At 40.6% G+C, this 13,423-nt stretch overlaps 1 protein-coding gene across 1 annotated transcript in view; it reads left to right on the top strand.

Annotated features, from left to right (window-relative positions):
- CRB1 (crumbs cell polarity complex component 1) overlaps window positions 1-13,423 on the top strand; it is a 69,920-nt gene that overhangs the window by 32,880 nt on the left and 23,617 nt on the right. Inside the window, exons 6-10 of the mRNA XM_035537429.2 lie at window positions 1,931-2,884; window positions 6,349-6,896; window positions 7,283-7,448; window positions 10,407-11,313; window positions 12,278-12,406. Of these exons, the coding sequence (XP_035393322.2) occupies window positions 1,931-2,884; window positions 6,349-6,896; window positions 7,283-7,448; window positions 10,407-11,313; window positions 12,278-12,406 (2,704 nt within the window). The remainder of the gene's footprint in view (window positions 1-1,930; window positions 2,885-6,348; window positions 6,897-7,282; window positions 7,449-10,406; window positions 11,314-12,277; window positions 12,407-13,423) is intronic.

The raw sequence follows: 13,423 nt of genomic DNA, 5'->3' as shown, positions 1-13,423 counted from the left end.
CATACCCAATCCTACTGCTTTTAGGCTGTACTAATTTTTCTCTCTGACACAAAAACCCAATGAGACCGATATTTCTACAACTGTCATAGTAAAACTGGGTAGTACACAAGACCTGTGGTCACATCGCTCTGTATGTCAAAGCAGGAGATGTACTAAAACATTGACTGAAACAGGAAACAGCTCACGGTAACTTCACTTTTCATATACTAGAACAGTAAAAGCAGGACAAGTCGCTTACACAGAAATTGCCACAAACTGGGTAAAGCAGGCATTGTTCTGGCCCCCAGTCAGTAAAGGTTTGGGAAGTGCATGTCACTTTGAGAAAGTCAGGCCTAATGATTCATATTTCTGCCAGATGCCACTACACATTAAGGTATACACAGACATCTCACATCAGAATAAATACAAGCCTGGCTGGAAAAGAGGCTGCTGCAGTAAAACCCCACTGTCAGACCAAAAAGAGCACTACGGTGCTGGATAGTTTCTGCTTGAAGCTTCAGATCATGTGCTGTAATTGAAGGAGGGGACTGTAGTGAGGAAGATCACTGCTAAGAGGGCCTTTTGCATACATGCTATGACCACTTCACTCTGTCCAATCTTTAAAACAAATCTCGGCCAACTCCCAGGTCCCTTCTGGCTCTCAGAACTTACCGCTCCCTGAGATAGGTCTAGTTACAATTGTGATTGAATAAAGTGGGCAGGCGGGGAATTAGCCTGAGTAAATACGTTTATCTGCTGCTATTTGAAGCTATTCGTTGTGGCTGAATGCTGCTCTGTGATTTTCCATGAAAAACGACTGCATTTTGCTATAAAAATAAAGCTCTATGTGAATTTGCATGTAAAACTAGGTGTGGTGCCTTGTACCTCGCTGCAACTCTGAGAGTCCCAGCATACCTCAGGATCTAATTTACAGGCACCTAACACGATAAGCCAGTGACGAGCTGCTTGAGGCAATTCTGCTGCAGGGACAGGCATAATTATGTCTATTAATTACTCTGTGCAGATACTTTGCAGTTAGTTCCAAACTAGCATTTCAAATTTTTCTCCAGAACAGGGGAAATACTAAGAGCTGTATTTTGCATGAGTCTTCAAAAACCATTTGGATATTTTGAATGCTTCCAAGGGAGATAAGAAACAGATTTTCCCTGATCCATTTCATACTTATCAGTCACTTGAATGTTCAAGGGAGAATTACTATAATTACAATTTTATAGATAAACAACAGTGCAGAGGGATAAGCAGATTAGTTTTACAAGGCAAACAGATTTGTCTTTGTGCAGCCTGACCCACTATGCATACTTGGTTTACATCTATCAAATTCCAGTCAAGTTGAGATGAGGAGCTCTCCTTTTACACAATACACAAGAAGCCATGCACTACGTGGAAGAAAAGCAACTGTGACTCACTATCACCCATGCTTTAATCATCAAGCTCTGGGATGTTTGGGAAGATACTCTGTTCCTCTTTTCTTACTTTATAGTTTGCAAATAGGACAAGTAAAGGATGTTTCCCTGTAGATACACAGTACCAGGAATATTTTTCTGGGTCACATGGGTTCAAACGCTTCCAACAGCTTTTCTCACATCCTCATGTCCCAAGTGAATTCTCCTCTCAGTATGAGATCATAGCTGATGGACCAGACATCACCTCTGCTTCCATCCGTGAAGAACTGCAGTATGCAACTGCTCCTGAAATGTGCAACTGCACATTTATTGTGGACAAGGTGCATCTCACTGCATCTCACCCCAATTTTGATAGGATTCAGGGATGCTCTTTGGATTTCTCACTGTTACACTGCACAGCTCCCTGTTCACTCTGAGAATTTCATTCTTAAATTAAAGGTAATTGAAGAAAGCACAAGTTCTTAAAAACACAATTCTGGGCTCTAGTTGTTCACTCCAAAATGTCTAATTCTTTGTTTATTCTTCAGGTATTCACTGTGATGAAGACATCAATGAATGTTACATGAACCCTTGCCAAAATGGTGGAATTTGTGAGAATTTTCCTGGGAATTACACTTGCCATTGTCCACCTGCAGACAAAGAAGGGATTTATTATGGTGGCTGGAACTGCACAGAAATTCTCCATGGCTGTACTGATCAGCAATGCCAAAATAATGGAATTTGTATCCCACATTTAAAAAATGGCCAACACGGATTCAGCTGCATATGCTCACCTGGATATACTGGAATACACTGTGAAACCATAACTACATTTTCTTTTCAAGGAAACAGTTTCCTTTGGTTGAAGAATCCCACGACCCCTAAAAAGCAATTTTTCTATAATGTAAACCTGAGGTTTCAGACTGTGCAACCCACAACCTTTCTGTTTCATCGAGGGGAGAAAGACACATTCGTGAAGCTGGAGTTACTGAATGGCTACTTACACTTGTCTGTGCAAGTCAAAAACCAGCCACGGGCTCTTTTGCATATTTCACATAATGTCAGTGATGGAGAATGGCATTCAGTGGAGGTAACCTTGGCAAGAGCTGTTACTCTTAATTTACTTGACAGCTCTTGTGCAGAATCATGTGTCAATAAAACTTCTGCTATGATAGATAATGATCACGTGAGGCTTGCATTTCAGAGCACATTTTTGGGCAGCTTACCAGTGGGGAACGTTAGCAGCAGCTCTCTACTTAACATCAATAATATACATTCTACACCTTCATTTGTAGGCTGTCTTCAGGATATTGAAATAGACTTGAATGTTATTACTGCAGAGAATGCATCACCTGAATCATCTTTAAATGTCAAGACAGGATGTACTAAAAAGGACTGGTGTGAAAACCACCCCTGTCAGAATAGGGGACGCTGCACCAACCTGTGGCTGAGTTACCACTGCGATTGCTACCGGCCTTACAGAGGGCCCCGCTGCTCAGCAGGTAAGATCACGCTGTTGGCATTAGTGTTTTCAGTGGTTGTTCAAAACATACCGGCCTGCTTACCTCAGTGATGAACCAGCACGTGCCTTAGGATCTCTGGAACTTATTGCCCACTGGTAAGAAAGCACAGAGGTTAGTAGTAGCACATGTTCATTATTTTCTAGTTACTTTCCCAGGAAGGCTGCTTTTCAGCCTGACAAAAAAGTCAGGCTAAACTGGTGGATTCTGCTCATCCAGTTTTAAAATCTTCTCAGCACTCTTAGCACTCCATAAACTCTGGAAAACTGTAGTTCACTGGAGTAAAATTTAGAAAGCAACCAAGTCACTTGGAGTTGAAGTCTTATTTTCAAAGCATTCTTTCAAAATTTTATCCTCAAGCTCTCTAGGCTTTTATAAAGAAACTCATTTAAGGCAATAAAAAGCCAGCAAAAGTACTGCAAGTAAAAAAAAAAAAAAAAAAAAAAAAAAAGGAGAGAGAGATTCCAATTTTACAAAATGAATGGGATTATGGTATTAACTTAATCTGATTAGCCTGAGGAGAAGCCAGGGCTTCAGAGACCGGGACCGAGGCCCATTCATCTCAGCTGAGTCCAACATAGCTCTGGGCAGCGGCTGGCAGAGGCTGCTGCTGCCAGATAACTGTTTGGTGACCAGAGGAAGATGTGTCCCTGTCTCAGTGAACACAAGAGCACATCTCAGAAAACAGCCTCTTTGGCAGTGACGACCAGGGATTCAAAAGCTGGCAATGCCTGTAGCACGTTCCCTGCTACAAGTGATCTTTCCAAGTGCAGTCCGAGGCCAAGGGGGAGGACACGAGCAGGTCCCTGCACAGCTCCCTGCTGTACCACATCTGGTGCGGGAATGGCAGCAAGTAACTCTGGAGCTGTAAATAAGCACCCCTCAGAAATGTCTTGGGGTGGCCTCTGCAATCCTTCCTCGGCAAACATTTTAGGGATTTTGAAAAATGCACAGGGCTGCGTCCTCCCTGCAGTGCCTTGCCCCTGCTTCCCCTTCTGCCCCCTTACTAACCATGCACACGTGTTCAACCACAGCAAATGTTTCGGGAAGAAGAATACATACAATAATACGTAGATACACAGATAAATATATATATATATGTATATACATTTACCAAGAAATCAAAAAAATGAAGTGCCACAACAGTGCTGTGGTCAGATGAGAATGGACAGACTAACCTGGTGTAGGCTGGCAGGGCCGCACCGCGGCCAGGGAAGCCACGCTGATTTGCACCAGCTGAATGACTGGCCCCAGGGGCCTATTGAATGTATTGCTGCAGAAAGCTGCAGCTTGAAATGCATTTCAAAATGTTCAAATACAAGTTCATTTTGTATGCTATACTTAATAGTTATCAATACTTTTCAATATTGTTTTTTTCCCTTATTGCAAAATGACAAAGTCTGAGAGGTAATTGTAACAGACTTCTTTGAAGTCTAGCTGTAATTTATCCAAATGTTTGGAAAGCAACTTTGGAGTATAGGACAACATCTGGTAAATAAGTTTGCCTCCTTATATGAAGCGAAATTAAAACCAGTCAGGGCCAGGAGAGGCTTATACTGGCATTAGAACTGTTGAGAATGATTAGAAAGTGCGCTTTTTTTTTTTTTTTCTTCTGCTGACCACAATATTCCTTGCAAATCATGGCACCATGCCATTTTGATACATAGGTTCTAGATATATGCCATATTTAAAAGGCTGTGACAGGTTTCTTAAAAGGCAGTGGGGGAGACTTGCGGTAAAGGATAACATAAGAAATGCTAGTGTCTTTTTGAAGAAAAGTTCCTGCCAAGTATTTAATTGACAAGAAGCAATATTTTCTCTACATACACAAAATAACAAACAGATGTTGACTCATTTTGATCAACATCCACATGTTGTGACCCAAGAGGTTAATATTGACCAAGGTGATGCTAGCCATCTCATCAAACAGATCAGACTGATGATATATATATGTATGTATTTATAAACAGAGGGAAATACAACAAAGTAATTGTAAACATAAAATACCTCTTTGAAGACTAATGATTCATAATTCTAGCAGAAATTTTCTTTTTACCAACATGAAAAAATATTTCAGTCTCTAGTACCAATATTACAGAAGAGGTATCGGCTAAAGAGGTATCATGCCTCAAAACACCCATTCCAACAAAGTGCATATTTCTACATACCAGATTTTTAACAGTCATCTAAAAATAAAGGTAATCTTATGCATAGAACTATTTTTTTAAATTTAATTTATGAAATCATTTAGGAACAAACAAGGGATTTTTTTCTGTCGCTAAATAATACTACTTTGCCACATAGTAGTGCAGTGTGATTATTAAGGGTCTGTTAGGGGCTTCACAGTCGGTACCCTATTTTCATTACTTATTTTAATGTAGTCATAAAAAAAGAGTAGTGCTGCAGGCAGGAACTTAGCCTATGAGGTCTCACTCTAGGAGTTTTGCTGCGCAAAAGGGGACTGACTGTTCAGCTATGTGAGCACTTAAAAAAAGGCTTGGTTTGTTCTTTCTATGAATTTGATATATTAAAAAATAGCTCTTGAATGTGTTTAGGCAGGAAGTCTATAATGCTGAGGACAAGATCATGAAACTTGAAGTGTAAAAATAGAAACACTTTGTTGTGCTTTAACGAGATGATTCATCAGAATAAAATACGGTTTGGACTACATATTTTGTATCCTTACAAGTCTGAAAATCATTACTGAAAATAGAGAGTAAGGCAGAGAGACAGATGGTTTTGGTTTAATCATTTTAATTGATAAGCAGAAAAAAATAAAAAGGCTTACTCAATCCTGGATCGTTTTTCCCCATGACACAGTAGTGTTATGAGCACTCAGGAATGAGCAGGACTCAAATGAGCACGTACTGAGCTCCAGCAACTGAAAGTCTGTTGAAAAACTGGGGAGCCTATACAGGACTAAATGGGTGTGCTGTTTGGAAGTTGTACACAAGAGGTTTTTGCTGAGCAGCTTTTGACTATTTCTATGATTGAAATCAATGCAAAATAGAAAATCACATAGATCCAGAATTATATTAACTTCCATGGTCATCAAAGGATCAAAGCAGTTAGTTTCTTTCAAAATTATCTTTCTGATGACCAATCCAGGAAAATGTAGAAATTTGTCCTTATTTAACTGTTTGAAAACACAGCATTACACAGAGCATGACAAAGGGGAAAAATATGCACAATAATATAACATCTGGTCCTGTACTGTGGCCTAATGTTACAGCCATGGAAGCCAACAGGAGTTTTGGAATAGAAGCCCTTTATGGCTGGATCAAGTCCTTATACATCCATTAATACCAGCACATCTTACTACCATAAGTAAATATTACCAGAAGTAGCTATTTGATCATTGTATTGGCGTCTTTGTCATTTAGCCCTAACTATTTTATTTTTCTCCCTTCTCTCTCTCTCTTTTTTCCCCTATCGTTAATCCCAAGAGTATATTCCAGGCCGGTTTGGATCTGAGGACTCCTCAGGCTATGCTGCTTTTTCTGATGCCACTGAGAATGAAAATCTGAATATATCAATGTTTGTCCGAACACGCAAATCTTCTGGCTTGTTACTGGCTTTGAGAAACAGTACCTCCGTCTACATAAGAGTCTACTTAGAAGGTGGGAAACTCACAGTGATAGCTCTAAATTCCATAAAATTATTAGGGAAACACTCTATGAATGATGGAAACTTCTACTTAATAATGTTAAAAATAGAACCAAATAAGATTGAACTGTTCCAGTCCTCTCAATACCTAGGCTTTATTTCTACTCCAGTACTATCCACCCAGCGTAAGAAAATTCTTTACATCGGAGGCCTACCAGATAACAGAGAAACTAATAGAAATGGCAGGTATTTCAAAGGCTGCATCCAAGATGTAAGAGTGAATAACCAGCCACTGGAATTCTTCCCTGTCATCAATTCTCAGAATTCTTTTATCAACCGAACCCTGATCAATGTCACCCGAGGCTGCATGGGTGACAACCTCTGCAAGGTAAGAAGGACATTTTTTGTAACATTTTCACAAGTTCATCATGGGTAATTAAAAAATAATATTTCTTACTTTTCCATACAATATTTGATAATAATGATATCTTAGGAAAATGTGTAGAAATGCTAGAAAAAGCAGATTCTGTTACATTACATATGATGGATATCAGCAACAAGATGTATTGGCATAGTAGAGAATGAAAATATTTTAAGGTTACAATACTGTTGTTCACCAATTAATTACTCTATGCAGTCTTAGCACTGGTCTTTATTTGCTTTCCATCTGAAATAAACAGAATTATCCTTCTTGCCAAACAGTCCCATATCCTTCGAGTTGTGAGTCCACCAAGATTTATTCATACTTAGGTTGTCTCTTCTCTTTCCCCACAGTCCAACCCTTGCCATAACGGTGGCGTATGCTATTCACTCTGGGATGACTTCACTTGCACATGTCCCCCTAATACAGCAGGGAAAGCATGCGAGGAAGTTAAGTGGTGTGAGCTTGGGCCCTGTCCTCATGAAGCACAATGCCAGCTGGTGCACCAAGGATTTGAATGTAGGTACATTTCAGTTATTCCTGTCATCACTGGAGGTTAGAAACGATTGAAATTTTCATCAGCATTTTCGTAAAACTCAATATTCACTTTTTTCAAGGTTCATTCAAATGCTATTTCTATATTATAATAATAATCCTGTTAATTATAAGTAGAGTCAAGTTAATTGGAAAATTCTGCCCTACCAAACACAGGCATTTTCAGCCAGACCCCATGACACAGACACTGATGTTTGCATGACCTTCACATTTGACTTTTTCAACACAATGTGTCAAGGTTGCAGAATAGATCACTACACCACCAGAGTGCAAGTGTACCCCACATCCCTCTACTGCAAAGAGATAAGAGGATATCTAGTGTTGGATTAACCTTAGGATGTTCTCTACCCTCTTGAAAACACAAGCTACGTGGCATACATTGCATTACTTGATTTTCTTTAATGTTAAAGAAAGATGTTAAGGAAATGTTTGAAGAAAGTCACCTTAATGTCACCAGTACAGCTATTAAACCAGTATCTTTGTAAGAAGCACTTGCATTACAGGCAGTCTGTTAGTTTGAAAAGTGATGGCCATTGGCTGTCTTAAGAACATTAGCCATCCTGAATGTCTTTATTCGCAGAATTTAAAAGGCAAGGAAGGATTATGAAGAAATATTTTGTCTTTTTTTTTTTTTTCTATTAAAGAAAGTCTTAATGACACTGTGAAGGAAGATAAATACACAAAATCTGATGGAAGCTGTTAGAATGTCTGACATTCTTCATGTCATGACTCTTAGGAATGAGAAGGTTGGTCTTCAAAAGATTTATACCATAGCCAATTAAGAAGCAGATCAGTATCATGCTATTTTCATTGAGATTGTTAGAATCAGCACTGCATCACTTGTTAAAATTTACAACTGAAATTAAAATAATTGCTGAAATTAAAATAATTGCACCTTCTATAACAGACATATTTAATGACAACATCAAATATGTTCTCTCATAAAATTCACTACTGCATTTTAATAAAACATGAACTCCAACTATGAAAAAAAAAAGAGAGAGAGAGAGAAGAAAAGAGAGAGAGAGAAGCAAGGTAGAAGAAGCTGAAGTGGGGAGCATCAAGTAACCACAAAACCTTATGCCCAGCGGCACAACTAAGACTAAAAGCACATCCAGATGCCTAGCTGTGGTCAGGATTTAATAAGATTTCAGCAGAAGAATTTTGGCTTTTAAGCTTAAAAACAGCTAAAACAGCTTTGTGAAATGTTTAAAAAATAATTTAGAATTAATTTAAGAAATAATTTTTGAAAAGTTCTGAGTTTCATTTTCGGTATGGTTTCCTTGGAGGAAACCTCTCCTGTGAGAAAGACTGCATTAGTATTGGGATAGACAGTCACTGAGCAATACAATAATTCATGGTGCTTATTGCCTGCGTCGTTGGGAGGTTTCAGGTAAATTGCTTTAGTATTTACTCTGCAGTGAATGGCAAGTTCTCATCTGCTGCTGCTCCCCAGCCATAAGCTTGCACTGGGGTTCCCCGGGGTTCTTTTTCCTGAGATTTACTGAGCCCAGAGAAAGCTCAGAATTCCCCCTTACCTCAGTGCTGGGATCTTGCAGAGCTAAATTTGTCTGAAGTACAAGCAGAAGACATTCCTCCTGTCTTTCCTCCCTGTCTATAATTCTCATAAATCTCAGAATGTGCAAATTTACAGTCCACTGAGTTAGTGCATTTTAGTAGAAACCATGCTAATGAAAGATGTCAAATACCTTTGTGAAGACGTCCATAAAACTGCCATAATGCTGCCCATCAATTTCCACTCACAGCAGTATAAACTGAGTCCTCTGCTGCCCTCCCAGTCCCGCCAGCGCAGGCTCAGTGCCGGCAGCGAGGCTGCGGCAGCCTGCACGCAGCGGGAGAAGCTGGCTTTAAGCACAACAGGCACGACTTCCTACACCGATTTTGAAGTGGCTTTTTGCCAGCTGACTTCAATGAGCGTCATCCTTTTTGCATCAGTGAGAGTAAATTGGGATCCAACCAAATACTTTCTAAAACCTCTTAGTGCCTTATCTAAGAAAAGAGGAATTGAGAACAAAGGTTCACCCAGTGGTGGACTGGTATATCATGGGGAAAAACTAGTTGCTGATGCATAGGGAACAAACAGACAAATACGTCTCCTTTGGAAAAACTCTCAGCCTCAGGTCTAAGCTGTATACGGTCATGGTCAACTCCTCTGCCTAAGGAAGAACAAGAGATAACACCAATGAAGCAGAGAAGTGCAAGGAAATAGTACCTATCATTTCCTACCTATTGATTACAAATGTGAATACAGGAACTGATATTGTAGACAAGTACTACAATGAGAAGAAATACCTAATAGCTAAATACTTTTTCAATCTTAATATACTCATGCAACTAACGTAATCATTTAACCTCTTCCCAAAATACCATTTAAAATAATATCAGTATGGTTACATCAGTCAGATTTGGCTATGTCCATAAAAGCCTATAAAAAGCTATTGAGCCGCATCAGCCTTGCTGACCTGGTCTTTTGCTATTATTTCTTTGCTAAGTGCTCGTAAGAAGAAGCAGGGCCAACTATTACCTATGGTTATGTACTTACATAGGTTCTTTTACTACAGATACTTCTGATTTACATTACAGTAAATAAGGCCAGACTTTGGTCACTGTCCCCCTACTCAAGTCACAGAGAAATGCACTCAAAGCTCCAGAAATAGAGCTTCAGGTGACACAAAGCCACACAACTCCCGTGGCAGCAGGGACGCTGGTGCTGGCACTGCCCTGTAACCTCTGTAGCTGTAAGAGGCAAGCAAGGATCACTGAAACGCTGCTGGAATTTGGTTGTTTTTCAGCAGATACAAAAGGAATTAAATGACAGGGAGCATGGGGGCACTGAAGAGATACTGTCCGCACATACTGTTTTAAAGCTGGCCTGGTTTTTCAATTATTATCTTTGCACAGGTCTTGCTAACGCAGTGTTTAGCGGCCGAAGCAGTGCGATATTTTACAGAAGCAATGGAAAAATCAGCAGAGACCTCACCAATATCGTATTTGGCTTTCGAACTAGGGACACAGATGTGATACTGCTGTATGCAGAGAAGGAGCCAGAGTTTGTTACCATCAGTATTCACAACTCCAAACTACTCTTCCAGCTGCAAAGCGGCAACAGCTTTTATAAGCTGACCCTCGCTAGTTCACTGCCTGTGAGCGATGGGAAGTGGCATCAGGTGATGGTCTCTATGGTGGAGCCCCTGTCCCAGTTCTCGAGGTGGCACATTGATATAGATAACAAGAAAGACACTGCAACTAGCACAACTGCCACAGGAAGCCTCAACTTTTTAAGAGAAGAGACAGACATCTATGTGGCTGACAAGGCTTTTGACAGTCTGGATGGCCTGCGAGGATGTATGAGCACCATAGAAATCAGTGGCATTTATCTCTCATACTTTGAAAATGCTGCTGTCCACACTAAAAAACCTCAGGAGGAACAATTTCTCAAAATATCTGCAAACCCTGCTCTTACTGGCTGTTTGCAGGTGGATGCCTGCAGCTCAGATCCCTGTATGCATGAGGGGACATGTGAAGACTTCTACACCTCCTACCGCTGTGTGTGCGCCCAGGGATGGACCGGCACCCACTGCGAGACCAACATCGATGAATGCTTTTCCAGCCCCTGCGTTCATGGAAACTGCACGGACAGGATTGCCTCATACGAGTGCATTTGTGAACCCGGCTACACAGGGTTAAACTGTGAAGAGGACATCGACAACTGCCGTGGCCACCAGTGTGCTAATGGGGCCACTTGCATAGACGGGGTTAATGGATATTCGTGCCTGTGTGCTAGCAACTTCACCGGAAAACTTTGCAGGTAATATAAACAAGGCAGGTCACAGAATCACAGAATCATCTAGGCTGGGAGAGACCTCCGAGATCATCTAGTCCAACCTCTGACCCATGTGATTTTTTCAGGTGTCATCTGAGGGATTACTACACCACTGGTGCTGCCATTTAAATGCACATCTAATAATCTTTCTGTATGTTACAGACCTGTATTTTATATGCTATGCATCTATTTACACGTTAATTTTGGCTGCAGAATTGACATCTAAAGAATCTGCAGTACAGAAAGCTTTAGAGATCAGTTAGATGTGGATCAGTTGGAAGATGCCTTATATTGGCCCAATATGCTCTATCTTGTATGTTAGATCCCTCTTTTTAGATCGTCTAAGATATCTGGCTATCACACAGATCCAAGCCACTAACCTAGGCAGAGCACTGCCCCTTTTTTTTGTTTTTCCTAAAAAAACAATGAATCATTAACTTGCCAGAAAATCCTTGAAAAGGCAAACCCCAATTCAGGTGGTTAAGTATGAGTAACACGGCATGCTATGTGAGCCTCAGGCTCCAGCTCCTGCTGTCCGTCCACGGACAGTGCAGCACTACACCCACCCCTGCCCTCCCCTTGCAGCACAGTCAGCGGCCAACCCCCAGCACCAGCCTGCAAACACACAGCCATGGGGTTTCCTTGCCAGGGGGAGAACCAAGGAGGCACCAGGTGTGTGCAGCTCCAGGGCTGCGTGGTCACCTGCAGGTAGAATGTGACGCCTACCCCGTTCGCATTGGGCAGTATTTGTCAGTAGGAGCACTGTGCCTTCTGTTCGGAGACTCGCAGTGCTAGGTTCTGCATTCAGACAAATCTGCAAGGTAGATCTCAATATTTTTCACTAAAGCAATGGACTAGACTCAAAGGAGAAGGTGAGAAAGCACAAGACATCCAGAAGTGGACAAGGAAAGAGCAAATAACAACTGCCATTGCCTTCTTATTTATCTAGGTACAGAAAATTACCGCATACAGTTTGTGGGAATGAAGACAGAAATCTTACCTGTTTCAATTACGGCAACTGTACTGATCTCAGCGGTGAGCTGGCGTGTGTGTGCCTGCCGGGATTTGCTGGAGAACGGTGAGACGCTTCACTGTGTGGAGCAAATCGTCCAAAAACTGTTCCAGAAGGGTCTAGAGCGTACCATCTACAGGGGAATCACCCTCCTGCAGAAATACAGACAAAGTTGGTTTTCAAATGCAGCAGTTCCTTGCTTCAGTGCCTTTGAGGTCCCCAAAGTATAGCACTTTTACTCAGACAAGAATCACAAATTAATGCAGTGAGGGTCATTCCAATACAGCACCACCAATTCCAGGACAATCCATTATTCCTTAGCCGGCATCTTACATCTTATTTCTTCTACATCTTATTTCTTCTACATGCCTGTTCTTCAGATTCCATGCCAATTTTGTATATGGCAAAGAAGAATATTATCTTTTCACGTATGGACACACATAAATGCACATATCCTACTCATACATAAAATCAGCTACAGTATACTGACACAAGAATATGCAAAGCTGTTTGTTTTTCACACGTATCCGCTGTGAATATACAATCTATTCTACAGGGATGGCATGACATGAAATACTTGCTGGTATTGCAGCTTTTTTTTTTTTTGGTTTGTTTTTTTACTGAACATCAAAATAGGAAAACAGAATTATTATTTAAAAGTCAATCTGAGAAGTACTTTTTACACCTTACAGAATAGTCTGAAACAGAAGAGGCCATCATCCTTTCCCATAGAAAAATTTGTGTCATGTAGCAGATTGCCACAATTCACTCTTAAACCTTTGTTTGTCGTCTACAAAAGGCTTGGGAATAGGGAAGCTTGAGGGCCTCAATGCATCAGGTGCTGTAAAAACATATGAGGACATTGTTCCAGTCATAATATAGCCTGAGGTAATGGCACCTTTCTGGATAGAAAGGGAATGCAGAACAGAAAATGAATGACTTTCGCTCTTAGACACTAGCATTACATTTTAGTACGATATCCAAAAGTTCAATAGCACCAAGCTATGCTGGCTCTGAAAGCACAAAGCAATTTTCAACAAAAGGTTTTAATTTTCTCAAAACTTATTAATCCATGGACTTTGT

Source organism: Cygnus atratus, chromosome 8 (assembly GCF_013377495.2).
Source record: "Cygnus atratus isolate AKBS03 ecotype Queensland, Australia chromosome 8, CAtr_DNAZoo_HiC_assembly, whole genome shotgun sequence".
NCBI lineage: Eukaryota > Metazoa > Chordata > Aves > Anseriformes > Anatidae > Cygnus > Cygnus atratus.
The sequence above is the reverse complement of the archived record's forward strand: the minus strand, read 5'-3'. Positions and strand labels throughout refer to the sequence as shown.